The following is a 24914-nucleotide window of genomic DNA, read 5'->3' as shown; positions in this document are numbered from 1 at the left end:
TTATTCACAGTTTAAGTCATGTTTGTTGTTGAACCTCCTCTTTGAACAGCCAATTTCAGGGCTCCAAGCTCAACATTTTTTGAATAATTAATATGCCTTTTTAAACCTAAAATACTGAAAATATGTGGCCACAAATATAAGTTTAGAGGAAGAAAAGCTGGCTGACAATAGTTCCTTGAGGTTCAGAGGATATCTGAAGGTGTAATAAACACAACTAAGGAGAAATTTAGAGAAGAAAACAATGGCAAATATTATCATGTTTAGTGACAATGACCATCTAAGTTAACTTGCATGGTCATAAAACACTCAGTAACAAATTTATTACAACTTGCTTTGTTTAAACTATGTACTCAAGGTCTAAATCACAGTTTTTTCCTAGTCAGTCCTCCCACCCAGTAAATAACATTTATAACTGGTTGATATATACGATTTTTTTTTTTGCTGTGGTGTAGCAGTATTATCCTGCTGGACTTATTCAGTGCATCTCAGAGCCTTTCTCTGTCCAGTTTTAGTTAGAGGTACTTAGAAACTATTGGGAGACTTGACAAATTGTTAGAGGGGAGGCTCAAATGGCATTGGAAGTGTGTCGGCAAATTACAAATTGTATCCCATACAAAGAGATTGATCAGCAATACTCAAATGTTTATTCAGATAAGGTTGTGCAAGGGGACATTTGGCTTGATTGAAAAACTTTACCATTACCTTTCTCCATTGCAGCACCACCCACTTTAAATAAAGCGAGAGATGAAGCAGTAGCTGAAGAAGGGGAAGAAACAAAAGTGATCTGTGACGTGATAAAATCTAACCCAATTCCTAATATCACATGGAAATACCAAACTGTCAAATGTGATGATGTTGAAAACTGTTTACCTGATGAAAGCAAGTGGATTGGTGTTCCATCAAATCTTCTCCTTACACCACAACAAACAAACTCAAGTCAAGTTCTAGTTGAGAAAAGTCAGTCTGCTGCTTTTTACCACTGCCAAGCAAACAACGGTGTTGGAAATGACACTCACATTGTAGAACTTATTCGGACTGGTGAGAGGTTTTTCCTTTTTCAAAATTGAACAGGGTAACTATCATGAAAAGTATCCAGTGAACATAATTTGTGTAGAGTGGGATAAAACCAAATTTGAAGTGTATTCAATCAATTAATAAGAATAAGAAGTTTGCACCCTTAATTTATTGTGATGATCTAAAAGTTCGTTCCCTTTACTAATTGCGCTCTTGTCAGTTTTGATAATTTGTGACACTAAGCAATTCCCTCTTTTTTTGCCTTGTAAAATTGCAGTGTTGAATAATAGATGTTTTGTGGTTTAATTGTATTATCCCCATTTTAATTTACTTTCTATTTCCCGGTATGAGAGATGTAGAAGTAATGAGCACTTACAATATTTTAATCAACAGCAAAATCAAAGAAACTTGTTCAGTTTGAGCCAGACAGTAAAATGCAGTTTGATGAACAAGGCACTTTGCGTCTTGCTTGCATCAAGCGATGTGGCATCTTTTGCTACAGCACCCTCTTTAAAGATGGTCGTCAGCTTTCCGTTGAAAAAAATGACTGGCGTGTCAACATCACAATAATACAGTCACCTAACGATAGGTATGAAAGCAGGAAGATATTGACAATAAAGAGATTGACGCTTAATGACACAGGAAGCTATCGTTGTGGTCTTGGTGGTCTTTTTGGTTTTGAATTTGATGAACTTAACATCACTATCAAAAGTAAGTAAAGTTCAGCATTCATTGAGCAGACTCCAGTTTAACCCCTAAGGCTGACTAGCATCTAACTCCTCCCTACATATTTATATGCTAGCATTGGCATATAGTTTTGGAGGCACAGTTGTATTCTTGTGCCATGATAAAATTTTTTGTATGATGACAGACCTCGATGCAAAACTTTTTTCTCTCATTCATTTCTTGTATTTCTGCCTGTAGAAGTGTTAGTTGGAGGAAGGAAAAAATTCATTAAGAACTGACAACCTATGTAGGATCCCTAATGCTGAGGAGGTTTTAACTTGAAGCCGGTTTTATCATGTGAGGTTAAAATTGGAGGAACAATTTGTTATGTAGCTAAATGAACCCTTATCCTTCAGGTCCCTTGGTGCACTCATGGTATTTAGGTATCAGTAATGATGTACAAATCATGAGTGTGTCACTGCATGTATATTGCTTTTTGTGGCACAGCATATGGGAAATAAAATCCTTCAATCAGCAGTGATATTTTTCTTCTGCAGAATTAGTTGCACCAGACATCAGCAAGTTACCAAATAAAACTGTGATTCAAGATGACGACTGGCAAGTACAATTGTACTGTAATGCCACAGGCTACCCAAAGCCAATCCTCACTTGGTACATTGACATGAATGGAGAAAAAGTGCGCATCAATGAGAAAGAAGAAGGACTGGGTGGAAATGTAGATGCTTGTCAGAAACGGACGCCTGGGTACTTCTTTTTGGTAGACAGCAATCCCTCTGACCTTGTCATTTGTAGCCCCAGCCTGCAACATGTAGGAAAATACACATGTCTTGCTAGCAGCCCCGGATTCCAAGATAAAGAACAAAGTGCATTCATCAATGTGCTGAGTAAGTGGTATTACACTGCAATGTGATATGTAAGTCTTTGGATGCTGTGCATCATCACTGGCTGAACTGTCTGACTCCTGAGAGTGACTACCATCTCAGTTCTCCTTTCCACACCAGCCTTGAATTGAATATTAAGGTCACAAGAGTGTAGAGGAAGTAATCACCAACTAAAAAGGCTCTTGATTAAGTAACAAATTCTCTTAGACAGCACCATAGGAAATGTATAGGGAACAGTATGGAGAATATGCATATTTATTTTGGGGTGTAAAGAGTAAGTATGTACATGTGCAACCAAACAAGGTTTTTGGAAAATTAAGTTTTTGATTGGGAGGTTATCAGTGTAATAGAGAAAAATAGGTGAGATTCATTTTTTCCTTTCAAGGTGAATGTTGCTGTGGAATAACTCATCATCTTAGTCTTGGAAGCAAAGACTGATGTTTGGTGTTTTCTTTTGTGGAAATCTCTTGAGGGAGATTATATTCTCAGTTGTTTAGGTACCAGGTAGTCTATTGCTCTGGCTTTTTAGGTACTTACAGTACTTTTAAATGGTTCAGATGGTAGCACAAATATAACATTTCCTGTTCCCTAACTGACTGCTGCTTTTTCACAAATAGTGGCAGCTAGAATCAAAGAGCCTGAAAATGGGTCCACAATTGAGGGACTGCAAGTTGGCAAGAAAGTAATTGTGACATGCAAAGCTGAAGGAAACCCACAGCCCAATGTTTCATGGGTACAGAACAGTACTGGCAAGGTGATTGCTTCTGGGATGGGCTCCGTGCAGCTTCTCAAGACTTTGGAGAAGGATGATGATTTTGGAAGTTATATCTGCATTGCTCGCAATCGCTTGAAAAACAGTGCATTGAAACATGATAAAGTTTTTATAAAATTAATGAAAGGTTAGTTGGTTACTGCTAGTGCAATCATGATAGATGATACAGTTTTATTTTCAAATAACAGTCAAAGCTCTAACTCTCCCTTAACCCGTAAGAGTGACTGGTGTAATTTCTGTGTACAATATCACTACTGAAACACTCCCATAACCCACAAGAGTGACTGGCGTAATCTCTGTGTACAGTATCACTACTGAAACACCCCCACAACCCATAAGAGTGACTGGCGTAATTTCTGTGTACAGTATCACTACTGAAACACCCCCACAACCCATAAGAGTGACTGGCGTAATTTCTGTGTACAGTATCACTACTGAAACAATCCCACAACCCATAAGAGTGACTGGCGTAATTTCTGTGTACAGTATCCCTACTGAAACCAACATTGCGGTCACAAGAATGAAGGGAATTATTGCTATTTCAAGTTCTCCTTAGATCTAGCATTCCGTTTAGCCATTCTCACTTTCGCCAAAACTAGGTTTTGTAGCCACATAAACTTCATCGGTCGTTGCCTTCATTCTAAAGTTATTCCCAAGGGTTTTCGCTCCAATTTTCATGCATCTTCATTCACCAAACAATACCACCACCAAATTAGTTGGTAACTGCTAGTGAAATCATGATAGATGACACAGTTTTATTTTCAAATAACAGTTGAAGCTCTAACTCTCCCATAACCCACAAGAGTGACTGGTGTAATTTTTGTGTACAGTATCACTACTGAAACCAACACTGCGGTCACGAGAATGAAGGGACTTGTTGCTATTTCAAGTTCTCCTTAGCAGTGTTTTAGAAATATATAGAGAAAAGTATAAGGAATACAGGTGCTGGTGTTACGGAATCAAGGGTTGAGCTGTCCTCTGTATTCTTCAATGACTGTGGAGTTCGGATGATTGAGTATCCGTTACAACTGACATTAGAACAAGTGGCTCCATCTTAAACGTTGTCTTGTATTTGGAACTGCTGCAGAGGAGAAACATTCTCTAACAGAAGGAAATCTCTTGCTTCTTAATTACAACAGGCAATGGGGGAATGGTGGAAAATTACATGTTCAACCAAGTTATGCAAGTGATACTTAATGTCTTGTTTAAGTGCTTCAGTTTAATGTGTAAATGTTTGTGTTCTTTCCTGTTCCCTGCTTGGTCTCAAGAGCCTCTGCAGGTGAATATGGCTCTTCCATTTTACAGTGTAAAAGTGTTTGCACTGATTTTTTGTTGTTTTTGATTTTGGCCTTGTTAAGAATCCACCCCTGTTACAAGAGCTGGAGGGTCTCCATTGAGTACTGGTACCCTGGTTGGAATTGCCATTGGCGTGGGTGCGTTTGTTCTACTTGTACAAGTGATTTGTTGTGTGGTGTATCGCAGACAAAAGAAACAGATTGATGAGTACAAGGAGATTTACTTCCTAAGAAGCTCAGACTACCAGGTAATCTTAAACTTCAAAGATTTGATAATTAATTCTCCTTTCTAGTTGCAGTGGATTTCTTGTGTAATCACCGAAATGTTATTGTTCTATCAAGATAATACTTGGAAGCTGTGAGGGGTGCTTGTGCTCATCAGCTTTTTTCTGCAGAACATCATAAACATAGCGATGTAGGCTTGTCATAATGCACTCTTTTGGGTTGTGATGGTTGTTGTTTAAGTTACAGCATCGTCTTTTTTAAAGTGATAATATTAACCATAACTAGAAAGGGAAGCGGTGGTTTGTTAACCAGAGGGAGAGGTAAGGAAAGGAGAGAAATAGTTACCAGATCTAATCTACCCCAGTAGGTACCTGTATTTGCACACTTACCTCCCACTGCTAAATGGTTTTGAATTTTTGTAAATATTAATAATAATAACAATAATAATTTAATAATTATTAATAATAATGTAATAATAATAATTTAATAAAATTAATATTATGGATCAGTAGGTCAATGGAGACTAGTGAGACTAGTGATCTACTGAAGGACTAAGACTTGGAGTTTCTTTCAGATAACACTTCGTGTAAATATTATCATTACCAATGCAAACTTCTTTTGTGTTCAGATCGACCCTGACCGTAGTCTCCTGGAGCAGTGCGGTGATCTGCCGTATGACCCAGACTGGGAATTCCCTGAGGAGAGGCTTATTCTCGGGGATGTGCTCAGTGCTGGGGCCTTTGGTCAGGTTATGAAGGCAGAAGCTATCGGCATCCTGGCCCTTGAACCACGTGACAAGAGTGCTGAGTCATTCAAGCGACGCTCAAAAATACGCAGGTCCTCGCGGGCCAAAGATCTCAAGAAAGAAGAAGGCCCTGGCTGGAAAAACACAAGGATCCCTGTAGCAGTGAAAACCTTAAAAGGTCAGTGACTGGTTTCTTATTTCTCCTCGCAGTATCATCCTTGAATAAAGATTAAAGGTCATGAGAATATAGGACATGATCACCAATTCCACAAGCTCCTGATTGTCATTGAATTCTCATTGTCAGCACCATAGGAAACTTAACGAGAACAGTGTGGAGAATTTGGATATTAATGTCGGGCTGTAAAGTGTTAAGCTTAATATACTTATGCCTTTCACTGATTTCTTTTTATTCGCGCGACGAACCTCGTAGTTAAAGAGGAATTGCTCGCATTACAGAGTTCGTTAGTGATCGTTTTCTTGAAATTTTGGATTTGTTTTTTATATTTATGTCGCAACTGTTATTTCCATTGTCATCCTCATTGTTAGTCCGTTTTGCATTTTAATCGGTGTGAAACAATTTTCCTACAGAGGGTGCCAGTGAATCAGAATACAAAGATTTAGCCTCAGAACTTAAGATCCTTATCCATCTCGGACAACACAAGAACATTGTGAATCTTCTTGGTGCTTGTACGCGTGGAAAGCGACTCATGGTGATAATGGAATTCGCTCCCCATGGTAGCTTACTGTCTTTCCTTCGAAGTAAAAGGGACATTTATGAGCCAGACTGGACGAAGACCACAAATGATCCCAATAAAGAGTTTACACTTGTCGATCTCGTAATGATCAGTTATCAGATCAGTAGGGGAATGGCGTTCTTGGCATCCAGGAAGGCAAGTGCCTTTTTTTCTTTAATTTAGTTGTAAACCGCCAGGTTAAATTGTTTTGCCGTAGTTTTGTAGCGCAGACATTATTCATTCCTTGAATTACACGGACTAAACTGTTTTGGAACTTGCTTGACAACCAGGAACTTCTCCTTTCGGCGCTACTTATCTGATTTGAAATTAGAGCACCACAGGGATGCCAAAATGAGAGAAGTCTAATTTCAATAATTTTAAAATACCATACTGACATACGTAACACATCCCTCTCCAGTGTGTGCATCGCGACTTGGCTGCAAGAAACATCTTGGTTGGTGAAGACTTTGTAATGAAGATCGCAGACTTTGGTCTTGCAAGAGACATTTACAAAGATGATCTTTATGTGAAGAAAACACATGGATTACTGCCAGTCAAGTGGATGGCTCCGGAGTCTCTGTTCGACAGAGTTTACACTGAGAAAACGGACGTGTAAGTTCTGATGATATTAAGGCTTTACCCCATTATGCGTGTCATTACATTGTTGACGTTCCGTTACTGCAATAATCCCACCAATTCAAAACAGTGTAGATTTGTGATACTGGTGAAGGAGGGTTGAGGTGAAATAAAGTTCGAATTTATACAACTGGGCCCAGTTGTTCGAAGACCGATTAGTGCTAACCCAGGGTTAAACTTTAATCCAGGTTTCTATATTTTTCTGTTCAAAAGCCGTTTTAAGATAATTTTCCCAATTCTTCTTAGAGCATTCAATCACCAAATTGTTAACGAATGGAATTAAAGTGAATTTAATTTTAAAGTTTTCAGATCTGCAATTAAATTTTACACTAACCCTGGGTTATCTTAAACCACCTTTGAACAACCCGGCCCTGGACTGCACACCCCTACCAAGAACTCCGGAGAGGGAAGAGTAATTCCATTGGGATCGTCCGCTACTGTTTCATATCAAGGTTGTTTCTAAAGCTTAAATTGATCTCATTTTTCTATGGTTCAGGTGGTCTTTTGGTATTTTGTTGTGGGAAACATTTACCCTTGGGGGTACCCCCTACCCCGACCTCCCAACGGAACAGCTCCTGGACTACCTGAGTGAAGGGAGGCGGATGGACAACCCAGCAAAGTGTCCATTGGAAGTGTACACCGTCATGAGGGACTGCTGGCTTCACGACCCGGAACAAAGGCCACCATTCACTTTCTTAAACGAACGACTTGGAAAAATCCTGGAAAGGCACATGAGAACGGTATAGGATTATATGGCAACTTTTTATCTTATGACGTAAATTTTTTTACTGGATCGCCAAATAGCGACTATGAAAAAAGTTAAGCAAGGTGCTCAAGTCTTCACGAAGCCTGTGCCACACCCGAAGCATTCAATTTTTCTTTGGTCTCATGAAGTCATGATTTTTCTCTCCTCTCTCCGTTAGGACAACCCTTACCTTGCGCTTGAGTTGGACGATGATGAAGGTGTTGAGAGCCAGGGCTATTATCTACAGCTGTGTGATTCAGGTCTGCGAAACTCCAAGCGATATGTTGAGTCGCCAATTTGCTCTCCGACAAGCGAGCTTCCGCCGAATACGGACAAGGAAGGGGCTGGAATGGGGTAAGTTAACAGTAATCAACGAGACTATATATTTATTGACAGTATTAGTTGGATGGCCTTTGCTTTCTGTCGCTCTGCCTTTTTTTCACGTCAGTCAAATCAGTCGCCAAATTCTCCTAACCCTCTACTCACCACGTAGAGACACTTTCCGTGGGAGAACTGGGCTCTCCGTCTCTGGGAAAGAATACATTAACATTTTTTAATCATGAAATCTTTCTGTTTTTCTCCAGTTACGATTCCCCGTTACCTGCTTTGCCACCAAGCCAGGATGTGATGAGTGACGACGAAATAAAAAATGCACCCCTCCCTCCCATCCCCCCCTCGTATGAAGAAGCTTTGAGCGACGAAGATGAGTCGCGACTAGTGGGTGGTGGGAGAACGAACAGTGCAGCAGGAGAGAGTGGTATTGACGTGGATGGTGTGAAAGATTCAGGTGATTACAATGACGACATACGAGTGGATTCTCCCTTCATTCCCCCTGTTGGAAAGATCCCAGAAGCCGACGTTTTGCCGAAAGGAAAAAGACGAAAGATCGAAACAGCACTTTGAGAATATCGTTTCCACTGCTTCAAATTTTGAAGGCGTCGAAATTCAGAAGAATAAGTGAGTTTTAGCTGTACGAAATAACCGCATATTTCGCTATCAGTCGGCCTTTGTGTATAAAAACTATCTAAAAAGCCATTGCCGAAGGTACACGCTACATTGAAAGGCAAATTAAGCTCGACCCAGCTCGCCTGTTAAGTAAAGCCTGTCACCCAGCGTGACAGATGATGTTACACAACTCCTAACGATTCGATTGAATGCCAACAGTCATTCTGTTTTGTGCATAAATGGGGTGTCATTTGCTCTCCTTTGGAGCGAAAATCGATTGAAATATCACTCGTTTGTCAAGCTCTAACTTTCTCCTTTAGCTCCTATGTATGAGATGAGTATTGTCAAATTCACGACCCTTCCGTTATTCTTACCCAAGGAATTTCTGTACAATTACACTCTGTATATCTCTACCAAATGGATGTTGTATTTTAAAGAAATAATCTAGGTTTAATTTTGGAATTGTATTCTAATTAATGTTCTGCTTTCTAATTATTCTCTTAGTGAATTTTTTTATATTGAACGGTTTTATAGTTCAGTGTCATGTGACTATTATCAGATGCAAAGAGGAGGAACGATATCTCTCGAAAGGAAGTGTGGAATTACTTTCATTTCTCTGTGTATCGTTACTGTACGTTCATAATTTATATTTCATAATAGTGGCGTGTGCTCAGCGAAATGTTTAGTTTACCCAGTTTCATTCATAAATACTGCAATGCTACGTTCCGTTCGTAGCATGTCAATTTATTTATTCGAACTCGACTTTTTAATAATGCTTTGTAACCTTGTTGCACTCTGACCAACATTACAATTAGAGATCGATTATCTAGAATTTTAGATTTGGGCGATTGAAATTTTAGAGCAGATTGTAAAAATAAAAAGATAGCACATAGAAACGATGTACTTTCAAAACATGTGTATCAAAATGTAACTAGAACCATTTCCATTGTATAGTTAAATTTAGGCGCAAATAACTAAATTAAATATTTGGTAATAAAAGGGCTTTTAATGCAAATCTTTGCAAAGAATGTTTTGACTCCCGTTCAAATTTTCCCATCTCCGCACCACTTTAGGGGAAAATTAACTCAGTCCAGGCTTTGCGGGGGGTACTCGGCCATTGCGCGGCCCAAATGCGCGTCGTTGCTAAATATAATCGTAAGAAAGAGAAACGTACAGGTTTTCTTTTCAGAGTTTCAGGAACGCACTCGGCGAACGGAGCAAAGGAAGGTCTGGAGATCGAACGCTATTTCTTTCAAGAACAAAGACGAAACGAGTTTTTCCTTTTAAATGCTAGCTGGATGTTCTGGCGAGCGTAAGACAAGAACATAATAATTTACCATTGTTTGACATGCGTGTTTTATTCTTTCAAAAATGCATTCGGGTTAATATTCTTAAACGCAATGCATCCGGGATATCAGATGCGTAAATTATGAAAAACTACATCTATTTCAATATTGTTTTCTTCATAAACGGGCTGCTAGTCTACTTGCGCTCAACGTTAAGAAAAGTCATACTAATACAATTACCAGCATTTAGAACATAGCTAGCAGAACCGCGCAATGAAATTCAATATTTGTAAGCGTGCTGAAAATCCCAATAGTGCATGCTGACAGCGTCAGCAAATCGCTTCGCCAGAAATTTTTTTTTCGCGCGAGCGGCCAATTGTTAGCGCGGGAAAAATAATGTATTTCGCGACACTAACGGATACAAACAGAAACTCGGCCTACTAGTCCGAAAACGAAGACAATGTTTCGACCTTTTCCCTTGGGCTAGAGTTCTTAAATGAGGCAGAAAAAGAGAAAAACAAAGGAAAAGGAGACTCGGCATCAGCGCCGTCACGATTCGCTTCAACTGATATTGTTGTCCATTTTCCCGTCGGATTTGATGCACAATTCTACCGGCTATGTTCTAAAACAATTGGTTCATGCTTTCAGCTGTGCACTATCGAGTTATGGAGCACGTGGGAAGTTTGGAGAGCACTCAAGAAGCTGGAGTTGCCCTCGGCTATCGCCTAGGGCAACTCTTACGCTTCTTTCGTGCTCTCCAAACTTCCCGCGTGCTCCATAACTCGATAGTGCACGCTAAAGCATGAACCAATTGTTAAATAGCGAGTAAGTGATGACTTTATTTAAAGAGGGTAGCACTAAGTATAAAAATACTAACAAACCCGTGGCCCTCCAAAATTATGTACAATACGGATGTTAAAAACAATGGCATAACTATGAGATAATATAACGAATAAGAGACGAGGTAAAATCAATTAATAATGCAAAAGTATAGCTAAATCACAGAATAAAATTATGTAAAAGTTGCTGTTCTTCAAAGAATTTTTTCCAAAGAGAGTTCTTAAAAGAATTGGAACTGCATCCCGGTTAGCTCAATGGATAGAGCGCTGGCCCCGGTTGTTCAAAGCATGGATAACTTCTTATCCGCTGGATAAATCGCTATCCAGCGGATAAATTTTATCCATGGCGTCATATCGGTTGTTGAAAGCATGGATAGCGCTATCCACTCGCTATCCTGGGGATAAATTTATCCATGGTTAGGTAGGTAATATAAGTTTTATCCACCGGATAAACACAAATAAAATGGCTGCTCGACAGTTACATCTTCTTCGCTGTAACCTTCCCGACAATCAACATCGAAGAAAAAGGAGAATTTATCGCCGCCAACTCGATCCGTTTGAAACATATACAGACGCTGAATTGAGATCCAGGTATCGTTTTGGACGAGAGGCGCTACAGTACATCGTTGGCCTTGTTGCAGACGATATCGCTCCCCAAACAAATCGCAACCGTGCTGTTCCTGCTATAATGCAAGTCCTTATCACCCTCAGATTCTTAACTTCGGGTTCGTTTCTTCAAGTAATTGGTGACACTTTTCAGGGATTTGACAAGTCGACTGTCAGCCGGATAGTTCGCCGGGTGACAAAAGCCTTGACTGCAAACTTAGGCGACTTCATAAAATTTCCGTGCACTCGTGCAGAACGAGACGAAATAAAGCAAGGTTTGTTCAGATTAGGTGGTTTTCCCTGTGCTATCGGGTGCATCGACGGTACTCATGTCAGAATAAAGGCCCCTCACGAAAACGAGCCGGACTTCGTGAACCGGAAAGGATTTCATACAATCAATGTCCAGGCAATCTGCGACCATCGAAGTAAGTGTTTCCTCATGTGGTATTTTTGTCTCCGGTATGAAGAAATATATCCGCACAAGACAACCTTTCCTAGAAATGAGAATTAAATTTTATTTTCTGCGTCCTAACCGCTTTCTTTATGCTTAAATACAAAATATTCACACTCGCTATGAATAATAATTTTTAGGGCAATTTATAGCTAATTGCATATGAATAAAAGAGTGGTGTGTACTGGGAATAACCATAAAACAATTATGGACTAATTGCAATATGCAATGGCATATTGCAACATCCCCCCTTCTTTTAGAGATGATGACATCAGAAGACTTTTGTATAGGATTCTTGTACCCGTGTACTCTGAAAATGAAACATAATTCGCATCCTTGTATGCGGAAAAGTTGAGATGCTGATCCGAAAACTTGTCACACGCTTACGAACAAAGAAAGAGAACTAATGATATTCGTGATGAAAAGCTATGACAGCTACAATTACCCATACGACACACTACAAATACATTTCTCTTAAACTGTTATAGTGTCCCTAGATTTGTTCAATTAGTCTCGTAGGTGGTTTAATAGTTCTTCGTGGACGAGACAGCGCAATTCCGACAGGGGTCTTTTCAGACACACACTGTTTAGGCAATCGTTTTGTTGATGGCTGGTCAGCGACATCAGCTGCTGCTGAGCTGGGATGTTTGACAGGGTCAGGTCTTGGTGACTTTTGTTCTGTTCCGGGAATTACTAGGGCCTGGTTTAATTCCTCTGGTGTGCTTTCAATCGCTGGACGAATATGGCGACGATTCCTGAAGTACCGGGCACCGGATTCAGTCTGTACCTCATATCGCCTAGGCGAATCTCCGCTTGGCTGTTGTACTACCGTGGCTTTCTGCCAGATTGGTTTCTTGGGATCCAACTGGAACCGGACACTCTGAAATTGTTGTAGATCTTGAAGGTTTTTGGCTGTCCGATCGTAGTCATCACGTTGGGCTTGTTTCTGTGCTATCTGTGCCTCTCTGCTGATCTCTAGATTAGGATGTAGCCATTGATGGATAGGAAGGAGTGCTCTATATTTCCGCTGGGAAAGCATCTCTCCTGGGCTGAGCTGACGTGGTCTGACTGGGGTCGCACGATAAATCAGCATTGCAAGATGTGGATCAGAACCCGAATCTTCGGCCCTCTCCATTATGCCCTTTACGACTTTGACCATAGCCTCAATGAAACCGTTCGATTGAGGATACCTTTTGCTAGGGTGTTGCACTTCGAATCTGTACTGAATGGCAAATTGTTTGAATTCTTGGGACACAAACTGGGTTCCTTGGTCTGTGTACACCGTTGCTGGTATCCCATATTCTGCAAATATTGTCTTGAGAAGACTTATCACGTGTCCCGCCGTCTGATTGGTCAGTTTCTTTACAACGGGGAACTTGCTAAAGTAGTCGGCAACCAGCAGGTAGTGGTGGGAACGATACTCAAATATGTCGACTCCAAGTTTAAACCATGGCAAGCTGGGCACATCATGTGGTACTAGTGGTTCCTTCTGTTGAGCAGGCTTGTATTTCGTGCATACGTCACATAATTTAACTGCATTTCTCACATCATCCGAGATCCCGGGCCAAAAAACTGTCTCCCGTGCCCTTAACAGAGTTTTCTCTTCTCCTAGGTGGCCCGCATGAAGATCCTTTAGATATTCTGCTCTCAGTGAAGTTGGAATCGCAAGTCGATGTGCTTTGAATATCAGGCCATCTTCAACTGCAAGTTCTTCACTGTAATTCCAATAATGTTGCAGTCGTTCTGGGAGTTGCTGCCTCTGAAGCGGCCAGCCGTGAAAGATGTAATGTCTTAACTGGTTCAAGGCCGAATCAGCAGTGGTGGCAACTCTGGTTCTGTCGAGTCGGTTGTCTGTAGCAGGAACATTTGAAGTGATGTGGTGTACTGGAATCACATCCATCTGCTTGGAGTCCATAGGCTTTGGACTGAGAGGGTCAACTCGGCTAAGGGCGTCTGCGATTGAGTTGTCCTTCCCGCAGATGTACTCGATTTGAATTTCGTATCTAGCAAGCCTCAGAAGAAGTCGTTGAAGTCTCGGGCTGGCTGTGGCAATACTCTTCTTCCAAATCGTTTCTAAAGGTTTGTGATCTGTTTGAACTCTGACTGGCTCACCATACACATAGTTGTGAAGCCTCTCCATGGCGAACACCACTCCTAGCAATTCCCTTTCAATGTTGGAATAGCGTTCTTCGGCAGGAGTGAGAGTTCTGGATACGTAGATCACTGGTTTTCCTCCTTGCAGCAATACGGCACCCAACCCTTTCATTGAAGCGTCAGTCTGAATAACGTGCTCTCCTTTCCGGTCAAAGTACGCGAGTACTGGAGTCCTGGAGAGCTCTTCTTTGATGGCATTGAAGGCATCTTGATGGGAAGAGTCCCAGGTCCATTCCATTTCTTCCCGAAGCAGCGGTCTGAGCGGTTCGAATAGTCTCGTCAACTTGGCTGAGTAGCGCTTCAAATAGTTGATCATTCCCTGAAAACTCTGGAGAGCTTTCTTGTCTTTTGGCGCTTTCATCTGTTTGATGGCCTCGACCTTTTTGTCGTCGCTCTTCATACCCTCTGGCGTGATAATCTGCCCGAAGAAGTCGCACTTAGTTGTTTTGAACTGTAGCTTCTTTGGATTGAACTTAATTCCGTTCATCCGTGCTGTTTCGAGTAACTGGAGGAGATTTACATCATGATCCTTGGAATCCACCCCTCTCGTGAGGATATCGTCAATGCATCCCGTAATTCCTTTCACTTCCTTTAGGACTGCATTCAACCTCTCCTGAAATACGTCTGCGCTAACTTCAAGGCCAAAGGGAAGTCGGAGCCACTTGTATTTCCCCCATGGAGTGTTGAAGGTAGTTAGAAGTGAACTTTCATTGTCCAATTCTACCATCCAATAGCCCGACTTGGCATCAACTAGCGTAAAGTATTTTCCTCCATGGAGTTCAGCACTAACCTCATCGATAGTCTTCGTGTAGTACTGGTTCCTTTTGATGCTCTGTTTAAGGTCCTTTGGATCTAGGCATAGCCGAATTGATCCATCAGGCTTAGAGACAGGAACGACGCTGTTGATCCAGTCTGTGTGTCCCTGAACTGGTTCAATGATTCCCGAACTGCACAATCTCTCAAGCTCTTCTTTGTATGCTGCTTTCTTCTTCTCAGGTACTGCTCGTGGTGGATGTTGCGCAGGTTGTGCGTCTGGCTTGAGTTGAATGTGATACTTGCCCCCTGGTAGTTTTCCTATACCCTTGAATATATCTCTGAACTCGGATAATACGTACTCCTTTGTTAAGGGCCAACAGTGTCTCTTTCCATTTAAGATGACTGCGTCATCCAACACCTCACATGTAGGCTTGTCAACCTTACTGGAATCTGGTCGCAGAGCGTTGACACTTGTATGGATTTGTGGCGTACTGGTTAAGGAGGGCGGGGTTACCTCTGGGAAGGCAATGTAGCCGACTTGCTGGGCTGTTTCTCTGCCTAGAATGAGATACCCTCGAGTGTCAGTCACTTGACAAGTCGCCATCTGTGGTTGTTGTCTATCACCAGTACGAATCGCTATGGTACACGCCCCTAGGTTCGCCACAGGGGATTCTCCGTACCCGAATATTTGTATAGAGGTAGGGGTAAGACTCTTGTCTCCAAATAAGGCTTTGTGTAGATACAATGGCATTACGTTGCATCCTGCGCCTGTGTCGATCTCGCATTCAACCTCATATATGGGTCCTCCACTTGCAGTACTTAACCAAAGGGGCTTGATGTGCTTGCTTGAAGTATCAGTAATACTCTTCACATGAAAAGTCTGAATATGGTGAAACATTGTGTGTTGGTTGTCCTGTAGTACGTGTGGACCGAACATCATTTGGTAGTCCTGTGGAGGATCACGAGTTGAACTCTGATTGGCACTGGCTCCTGTCTGCGGTGCTTGTAAACCATGTACTTGAACCTGCCTAGGTTCACCAGTTATACTTTGTTTACCTGTTTTGCTCTTGCAGCACTTTTTGTAGTGTCCTTTCTTTCCACACTTGTGACAAGTAACATCCTTGGCTGGACACTGCGATCTGGGATTGGCAGGCTTTGCTCCACAACAGAAACAACTTTGCCTTTTTGTCTCACCATGCTCTTTATCTTTAGACGTCTTGTCTCTATTTGACCACTCCGTTGATTTCCCGCCTTTTTGATACTTTGCTTGCACTTTGTGAATCTGTGTCGATCCTTGTTGTATTGCAGTTGTTGCTGCGGTTGCTGTACTGAGAGTCTGCATAATTGATCTTTTACAATCGCTGTTGTATAGGAGAGTCGCAACTTCGATCACTCGTTCGGCGGTAAGGGAGTCCTGGTCTTCTTCCAAACACTTTTGATAAACTTTTGGATTCTTCAGACCAAGGAGAATAGCGTTCCTGAGAGCCATGTCCTTTGCGTCTTCTGGCCATCCGCATGCATCAGTGACTTGCCTGCACTTTTCGATGTACTCTGGTAATTCCATATCACCTTGACTGAGCACTTTGTACTGTGTAGCCGCGACTAGTTTGCTCCCTCTAGGTTTGCATTGCTCCTCCACCTTTCTGAGATGTATCTCCCATTTCTTGCGATCATCGGCTGGAATTGTTGCCTTGTCCAAAATATTTTGTCCGCGTTCACCCGACCACTGATAAATGTATAGACAAACAAACTCTGGGTCTGCCTTGGTCATTACAAGACCTCTGCATAAAATCGATACCTTCTTTTTCCATTCTTGGAAACGTTCGTGAAGTTTTCCGTCGTTTGTCCAATCCAAGATTGGTCCTTTCGCGAGAACTTCCATGGTGAACTCGAGGCTTGTGAACACAAAATATTCGCTCGAACTCTGCGATCGTCAATTATCGATGAACTCGTTCGTCTTCCAGAACGTAGACTAGACTTTTACTCCTGACACCATGTTTCCTCATGTGGTATTTTTGTCTCCGGCATGAAGAAATATATCCGCACAAGACAACCTTTCCTAGAAATGAGAATTAAATTTTATTTTCTGCGTCCTAACCGCTTTCTTGATGCTTAAATACAAAATATTCACACTCGCTATGAATAATAATTTTTAGCGCAATTTATAGCTAATTGCATATGAATAAAAGAGTGGTGTGTACTGGGAATAACGATAAAACAATTATGGACTAATGGCAATATGCAATGGCATATTGCAACAGTAAGCAAGTTTGTGTTGCTCTCATTATTTGTATAGCAAAGGGTAACATTCCGTTTAACCCAAACTTTACTATGCTTACTATCTCATGTGTATTTCAGGTATTGTTTTGTCCCAAATATGAGCATGAAAGCCGAAGAATTTCGCTTTAAAATTGTAACGCTTTTCTGTCACGTAAGGAGGAATGTGCGAGTGATTGGCTTGAGTAACGCATGTGATCAATCATGTGATCCCAAGATTCACGCATGTACACAATTTACGACGAAACGAACTGAATGAATTGATTGATATAATTGAGTTTTCGAACCGTGAGATCTCCCTTTCCATTCGGGAACTCTCAACTGTAATCGATCTTGTTTGCTAACAAGTGTTGAGCCTTCGAATGGTGATACGACCGCAAGGAAAATATTCATCGGTGATCACTTGATGTGTCTTCCAACATGGACATTTTTCAGTGGACTGTGTTGGATTGAGTGCTGAAACATGACATAATTTTACAGAGCATTCTCTCGCTAAGTAGCATTGTTTAATAACATGTAATTTGCTGTTACTCAAAGACACATGTCAAGAAATCTCTTGGAATCTACCATTTCTAGAAAAGGGATAGGTTGTAGTTAATTGATGTTGGTTATAAACTGTGGTTTAAATGCGAGCGGCAATCCAGTTTCGAACACTTCGTTTTGACAAAATGAATTTACAAAAACCTTACGATTACAGCTCCAAATTTAGGGTCTGTGTGTATGCTCACATTACGAAACTTTTACGGGAATACAATTTAAGACTAGGCAAACGTACACTTGCACTATAAATTGCTAATTTTTTTTTTCACTGGGAATGTTGTGTTGGACCTAAAAACCATTTGTGTTGCATTGAATGTAATTGAATTTTGTAGAAATGTTTTTACAAATGTTGTGGCTAGATGGCCTGGCTCTACACATGATAGCCACATTTTTCGAACATCAGCCATAGGGCGTGACCTGGAAGGGACTGGTCTGGCAGATGGTGTACTTCTTGGAGATAGTGGATATGCATGTTCCCCATTCCTCATGACTCCCTATCTCAGCCCCAAAACACACCAGGAGGAACGTTTCAACAGAGCTCACAAAATAACGCGATGTACCATCGAGCGAACTTTTGGGGTGTTAAAAAGGAGATTTCATGTGCTGCACTCCGAAGTAAGGATGGCTCCTCACAGGGTGTGCTCAATAATTGTAGCTTGTATTTTACGTAACCTTGCTATAAGTTTAAGGGAGCCAGATCCAGAGGACGGTGAAATGGATGATGAAGGGTGTGCTCCTGACCTTCACAGTCAGTATCATGGCTGTGAAACTGGTAATGCTGTCAGGGAGCACATTACTAACACTTTTTTTTAACGTATATGTGCACGATCCTTCGCAGTAAAGCACTATTTGAGCAATAGTGAAAATCAGACCTGAAAAAAAAATTTTTTTTTTCCACACTTTCCTGAAAGGAACATATTGTGGTCATCAAAGATTTCCATGAACAATGAAATAAATAATGCATTAATCTTGTAACCATGCATTTTTTTTTTTTCAGGTCTGATTTTCACTATTGCTCAAATAGTGCTTTACTGCGAAGGATCGTGCACATATACGTTTCATAACCGCAGTTCATACATATGTTTCATATGTTTGTTGTTACTTTTTTTTAAGTTCTACACAGGGGGCTCAGCTCAAACATACATTTCATTGCAAAAATGTTGATATGTACTGTAAATGGTATGGTCCATCAACAATGAGACCCAATGGCTTTATGGAAAATCTTTGCATGGTTACAAGATTAATGCATTATTTATTTCATTGTTCATGGAAATCTTTGATGACCACAATATGTTCCTTTCAGGAAAGTGTGGATAGCTGCTATATACCATGTACAACTAATTGTGGTTATTGTTTTCATGTGTAACAATAAAGCCTTGGGTGTCATTGTTCTCTGCTTACGCTTCTTAGAAGTCAGTGTTTTTGGAATCAATTGTATACTCTTGTGAGAAATAGTTAAACTCGCATTACTCTTTTGTGATAGTCCAATGTGTATCTTTTGCAAAGTCTCTAATTTCATGATCACCAACACCTGGTCATTCTTGCTGGCGGCTTTCAAAGATAAATGTTTTTCATGGATTGGACATTCCTTTAAAATGGAAAGGCTTGCTTTAAACATTTTTCCTTATCTACCCCCATGTTCCAAGAGATGTTGGAGGAAAAGGAAATATTAATATTTTTTCTTTTTCAATGGTTTTCATAGTTTGTTTTCCTTTTTCCTGGAAAAAGTCTTAACCAGTGAATAATTTATGTTTTGACGATCTTTATGTTCAACATTGGGGTAAAGTGAAGTTTGGCTTTCTTCTAGAAACACCTAATACAGTCTGTACATTCTACTTTCAAATTAGATCATTCACCTTTTTTATGCTCATCACACCCAGCTCTGGCTTAAATGTTTGCATGAAAATTTGTATTGTGATCTCTGATTATCTATTTCTCACAAGTTCCTTAATTAAAACTTAGCAAAATTCTTGAATGTGATTGTTTATCATGAGTCTTGTATGACCACTTATAGTGCAGCGTATGCATCATGGTTGTTATAGGACAGTTTAAGGGACACTTAACATGTCATGCCTGTGTAAATGGGCAAATTGCATTAAGGGCATTTACTGCTGTTGGGCCTTACGCCAAGTGTACTGTTGTTTTTATAATGAAAACATACAACCAATGTCCAGTTTCTTTCTCAACTTTTGTCATAGTTTTGATTAATTGGTAACAGGACTTTGTGTCGATATCCAATTCAGTCTGTAATCAAACTCATGATTTAAAAATGGGACTCGACTGCATTGTACTCTCTTGGTCATATTACCACTTCTAATTGTCGTCATTTTGATCTTGTAAATGGCATCTTCAGGCAATAAAAGGTCAATCGTCCAGCTTAAACTGAATGGAATCATGTTACGATATTAAGAACAAGTCTTTTTAGCTAACAGATAGGGGCTTCTCTACTTTTTCAACATTACTTTGACAAAATGAATAAGCCCACATTTTTTTTGCAAGCAGCCTTTTATTGTCTTTTATTCATTGCCTCTTTATTCACTCTGTAATTTATTGAATTTAAAGTGAGGAAGTGATTTTCAAGTCATTGGTTGGTTTCAACTGCAATTCTCAATATATAAATGAAGATTTTGTTATTTGTATGACTACAGAAAAAGTGCAATGGAAAATTAAAATTGCTGCTTCAAGCATTGTTTAATCACATGAAATGATCAATGAACTTTGAACTTCATAGTGTAAATTAATTGTATAAATATTTCTTAAAATGCCCTCTGTTTTCTAAATTAAATGATGGGTCTCTGTAAAATAAAGTTAAATAAAGTTTTCTTTTGATATGAAAAAATATAAATTGTGGTTAAATCCAAGGAATGCTCAAAATTGCTTCAGTGTAACTAATTCTTGAAAAAATATATTTACATGTAATTAATAAACTCCATTGAATAATTAGTTTTACATCATAGAGATGTAAATATTAGTTACATGATGCATTTGTCTTTGCTTTATATCTGCACTTTCTATTTTACCAATAAACACATGCATGTACAGTTAGTTTTTTTTTTTTGGATTTAAATTGGTAGAACTTTCTTTTTTCTTCATTTCCCTTCACTTGAGAGCATTATAACAGGAAACAAATTCAAACTCATTTGAGCATTGAAAATTGAAAAGAAAAAAATTTGAATCACAAAATTATGGGTCAATTAATTTGAAGTATTGGATTCCACCCTACCACCCCTTCCCCCAGGCTTGGCAACCATGGGCATTCAACCATCATCTGTGCCTGGCTGGGGTTGGTAATTTGAACTAGAACTGTTAAGTTTTTTCAGTGAAATACAAGTGTTATATCTTTCACTAAAGCGGAGTTTATGGCAAAAAATATTCACTTCTGTAACCGAAAATGGCTCAAGAAGAAAAGGTATAGGGCTAGATTTAAAAAATTTGGTCGAGGTGCACAAAGTCATGTTGGCTGAATTTGGCTTTTACAAACGGTTGGGGAATTTGAACAAATTTTTTTGCCCAAGGACGGGGAGGGGCAGGGGCAGGGGCTGGGGCAGAATTTGAACAAACCAATCTCAAATTTTTAAAGGGAGGGATGTTGAAACTTCCAACAGATTGATGCATTGGTACTAGAAGGAAACCAAATTAAAACCAATGTGATTAAAGCCTGTGTACATTTCTGGGGAAACGGTTTATCAGTGGATTAAAAATATAGGGAGCTGACAGTAACAATCCATAAATAACCAGTTACATGAGTCACAATCAAAGCCATTTCAGTTCGATTGTATAAAGATTGATTCATAAATTATTTTCGGACCTACTTCGAGACTCAAGCTCTAGAATCCTTAACATTATTTCTTTCTTCTTTAGTTTTAGATTTTCAATTTCTAGGTCAAGTTTTACATTTTCCTTTTTAAGGACTTCAAGGTGCATTTCATTGATGTCATCAATGGTGACCTTTTTTCTTGATTGCGGCTTGGCAAGTATTGCTGGCTCCTCCAATGGTACTGATGGAACTGTATTAGAACAGATACTGGGGCAATCTAGCTGTGACAGTTCACTGGGGTCTGCGGATTCACAGGTGTCTGGAAGTATGCAGTGTGAAGCAACAGGGTGAAGTTCACTTTCTATTCCAAGAACCCCTGTATCCACTGTTGATAAGTCTGAAACTTGTGCTGCGTAGAATTTGTACAAAATGTATTAAACCTTTGATTCCTATATGGTGTAAGTTCTGACCATAAATTGGTACGCATTCCTTGAAAATTACTCTAGAAAATTTGAGTTAACACTCCTATTAAATTAAACAATATATTTATTATAATAAAAGGAATTAATTTCAATGACAACTATTATCAGCAGTCAAGAACCTTTAAAAAGGAGAATTTCAGACAAGTAGGTCTAAATACATTGCGGACTGCCAAGGAAACCGTTCTGAAAAAAAAACGCTCTGTAATATCGATGATTAAGGTAGCGTTTGTTCACTTCACAATCAAAATGGAAAAAAATTACGAAAAATGGGTCCGAATGTGTGAAACGTTTAAGTCTAGTAGTACTTTTCGGCCACGATACAAGAGCAGCTTAGCTTTTCTCGATCGATTCAATTCAACAAGGGTCCGCTGAATTTTAGAAACGTAGACGAATTACAGGGATTGTAAACTTTCCAAAAGAAGAAAAATCACCTGCTACCCTGCGTCATGTTTAAACAAAGACCTGCAGCAACAATCAGCACATTGTGGTAAGTATCATCGTAAGTCAACAAACTTGTAAACATTAGTGGCTTACCTGAGTCGATACCGCCCAAAATGCCGCTGAAAGACGGATCCGTTTCGAAGAGCTCGATAATTTTGGCTGTGGTAGCCTTTGGAGAAGCCGGTTTCTTTCCATCCCCGGTCTTCTTTACTGCCGTGGTACATTTGTTGTGCTCTCTTTTTGCTCCACTCACCATTCCTCTCCACTTTTCTTTTACCTCCACAACAGTTCTTTTGGAAACTCCAAGGGCATTGACTTTCTCGGTTATTTCCTCCCATATTCGCGTTTTGTTTTTATTACAAAGTGTCGAGGAAAATTTACTTTTGATAATGTTTATATTTTCTTCCGCCTCTTCCAAAATAACTGCGCATTCGGCGGGTGTAAAATTGGGTTTCCTAGCGCGCTTTGCCGGAGAAGGAGCAACATTTTCTGCCATGTTGTCTCGCCACTAGCACGCGCGAGCGAATAGGTCACGCAACACCTGGGCTGTAACCATAGCAACTGCTTGGATACCGAGTTATCCATCGGATAGTTATACGTCTCGCTATCCGTGCTTTCTGCAACAACTTTTTATCCGCCGGATAACTATTCAGTGGATAGCCTTTTTATCCACCGGATAAGCTTATCCGGTGGATAAATTTATCCATCCTTTGAACAACCGGGGCCTGGACTGTTGTGCGGGAGGTCGAGGGTTCGAGCCCTGGCCGGACCAACACTCAGGGTCTTAAAATAGTTAAGAATTGGCTGCCTTTCTATAACATCAAGAAATGGTTAGATATTCTTGTCTTCTCGGATAGGGACGAATAAATGGAGGTCCCGTCTCCTGCAGGGTTGGGGTAGGAGACGTTAATTTCCCACACACGAGATTACTGTGTGATGGATGTCCTCCCCTGGGGTGGGATGGGATGGGTTTGAACCGTTGTTTAAGGGGTTTATTGGGCCCGCAGTAATTGGCACAAGCTGTTGCGGTGTCCCTGCCGGTTGGCGAAGCTAAATAAATAAATGAATTTAGCGACGCTATTTTCCGCATGGATAGCGGTAAGCTGTTCCAGGCTCGACAGGCAGTCACAGTAAATGTTCTTCCTGCTTCAGTTTTACGTTTGATAACAGGGCGAGCAATATTGAAGTTGGCATACCTAGTCTGCCGTGAATGAGTGTCACTAGTAAGCTTCATTAAACCTTTAAGATAGGTAGGTACATGCCCCTGTACACGCTTGTATATAATAATTATACAGCATTTAGTTAGTTTAGCATGTTCGAAAAATGGTATCCAGTTTAGTTTATTGAACAGTTTGACGGAGGAGGCTTGACAATCAGCGTCTAGAATAACTCTAGCAGCCCTCTTCTGCAACTTTAGAACACGGTTAAGGCAATGTTTATCACAGCTCGTCCAAACCACATACTTAAAATTCCTTCGTGGTCTAAAAACTGAACAAGAGATCCAATCCATTGACTACCTGAGCCATTAGAAGGTACGATAAAGCGATAGAAAAATTTCATTTGCGGGTTTTACTCCTTATATCATGTATTTTGTAAATATTCCCGAAAGCATTCCTTATTGTTAAGTGGCGCAAGTTACTTTCTCAGTTACATACCCTGACACCTCAACAGTAACTACGCTGTAAAGTAACTATACGTAAGCGAGAAAACACTACAAGGCGATGAGGTGAGACAAACGTATCAGTTGAAAGGTGTTACCTCGATAAAAACGCATCACATTCGCTTAGCTCATCTACAGAAACATATTTACATCTAAAATGGGGTGAACCATTGATAAGATTGTTGTAGTTATGGGGCTGGGGAAGCACCTATGGATTTAGAACAGCTTTGTTTCTTATTAAATCACAGTTTCTTTAGATTTTGACTTTCGTTGTGATTTAGTGGTTACTTTTGAGGAAGGTATGGCAGAATCACGAAGAGGCCAGGAGCTTCATCGTCCAAACTTATTCCGCTCTCGTTCCCTGACAGGCTCCCATTGGTTCCTGGATCTACCATTTCATGTCTTTCGTCTGGTAGTTCCTGCTCGATATCCATGTCCCAAGACAATAAAGGAGAGGGACTGGACTCCACATCATCACTAGTTTGTCTAAAATAAGATATCACATTTGGACTAGGTTTACACTAGAGGAGAGTTTTCCGGATTCGTAAATGTTTCCGGATTCATCAATTTTGGAGTATCTGGATTCGTAGGCGTTTACACTGAAAGGATTTTCGGATTCCTGACCGTTTACACACAACGACAACTCCGGGAACATTCGAAATGGAATGGTTACCAAGCCCAGTGTTGTTTGGTCGTTCGATCGACAAAGTGAAAATGCCTCCCCCAAAAAAGGCTAGAGTAGATCCAGATGCCACTGAGGCAAATTTGAGTTGGACAGATGCCAAGCAGTCTACGTCGTCGGCGATTACTGAGTGTGGCTGACGTTAAACTTCCTTGCAATAATAATTTGCGTTTCTTCAGAAATACTGCGCTACACATGATAAAATTTATCGCCTGAACCTGCAACAAGCTTAGGCAACCGGAGACCGCCAGCAATGTTAGCAGCAGATCCATTTTGGTTTCACCGCAAACTCAAAAGATTGCAG

At 40.3% G+C, this 24914-nt stretch overlaps 3 protein-coding genes and 1 long non-coding RNA gene across 9 annotated transcripts in view; 1 reads left to right on the top strand and 3 right to left on the bottom strand.

The window, feature by feature from the left end:
* Positions 1-9694, top strand: part of LOC111344794 (fibroblast growth factor receptor 4) — an 87557-nt gene extending 77863 nt beyond the window's left edge. For all 6 annotated transcript variants that reach the window (XM_088733887.1, XM_088733888.1, XM_088733886.1 and 3 more), the window contains 11 exons: positions 718-1038; positions 1408-1725; positions 2238-2585; positions 3200-3481; positions 4713-4897; positions 5503-5797; positions 6208-6509; positions 6772-6965; positions 7486-7729; positions 7913-8088; positions 8319-9694. In XM_088733887.1, coding sequence (XP_088590013.1) covers positions 718-1038; positions 1408-1725; positions 2238-2585; positions 3200-3481; positions 4713-4897; positions 5503-5797; positions 6208-6509; positions 6772-6965; positions 7486-7729; positions 7913-8088; positions 8319-8637 — 2984 coding nt within the window. In that variant the 3' untranslated portion in view covers positions 8638-9694. The remainder of the gene's footprint in view (positions 1-717; positions 1039-1407; positions 1726-2237; positions 2586-3199; positions 3482-4712; positions 4898-5502; positions 5798-6207; positions 6510-6771; positions 6966-7485; positions 7730-7912; positions 8089-8318) is intronic.
* A 317-nt stretch (positions 9695-10011) lies between these two features.
* Positions 10012-23234, bottom strand: LOC148724255 (uncharacterized). Its single transcript, XR_015991881.1, has 2 exons — positions 22994-23234; positions 10012-11071 (listed from the first exon to the last, which is right to left on the bottom strand). It is a non-coding gene; the product is annotated as an uncharacterized LOC148724255 (long non-coding RNA).
* LOC148724256 (nuclear apoptosis-inducing factor 1-like) lies at positions 20428-22766 on the bottom strand. The gene is made up of 2 exons (XM_088733900.1): positions 22362-22766; positions 20428-21754 (listed from the first exon to the last, which is right to left on the bottom strand). Exons 1-2 carry the CDS (start codon positions 22762-22764, stop codon positions 21378-21380), a joined length of 780 nt encoding a protein of 259 aa, XP_088590026.1. The 5' UTR covers positions 22765-22766; the 3' UTR covers positions 20428-21377.
* Positions 23235-23261: 27 nt separating the features above from the next.
* The window catches only part of LOC111344793 (fibroblast growth factor receptor 2), a 42373-nt gene continuing 40720 nt past the window's right edge, over positions 23262-24914 (bottom strand). The window contains exon 15 of the mRNA XM_088733896.1: positions 23262-24414. Within this exon, the coding sequence (XP_088590022.1) occupies positions 24213-24414 (202 nt within the window). The 3' untranslated portion in view covers positions 23262-24212. The remainder of the gene's footprint in view (positions 24415-24914) is intronic.

Source organism: Stylophora pistillata, chromosome 9 (genome assembly GCF_964205215.1).
Source record: "Stylophora pistillata chromosome 9, jaStyPist1.2, whole genome shotgun sequence".
Lineage (NCBI taxonomy): Eukaryota > Metazoa > Cnidaria > Anthozoa > Scleractinia > Pocilloporidae > Stylophora > Stylophora pistillata.
The sequence above is the reverse complement of the archived record's forward strand: the minus strand, read 5'-3'. Positions and strand labels throughout refer to the sequence as shown.

Coding starts and splice junctions, on each gene's coding strand:
- LOC148724256 (XM_088733900.1), bottom strand. CDS start 22,764: ATGGCAGAAAATGTTGCTCCTTCTCCGGCAAAGCGCGCTAGGAAACCC. Junction 21,755..22,361: donor TTTGGGCGGTATCGACTCAG/GTAAGCCACTAA, acceptor AATTCTACGCAG/CACAAGTTTCAGACTTATCA.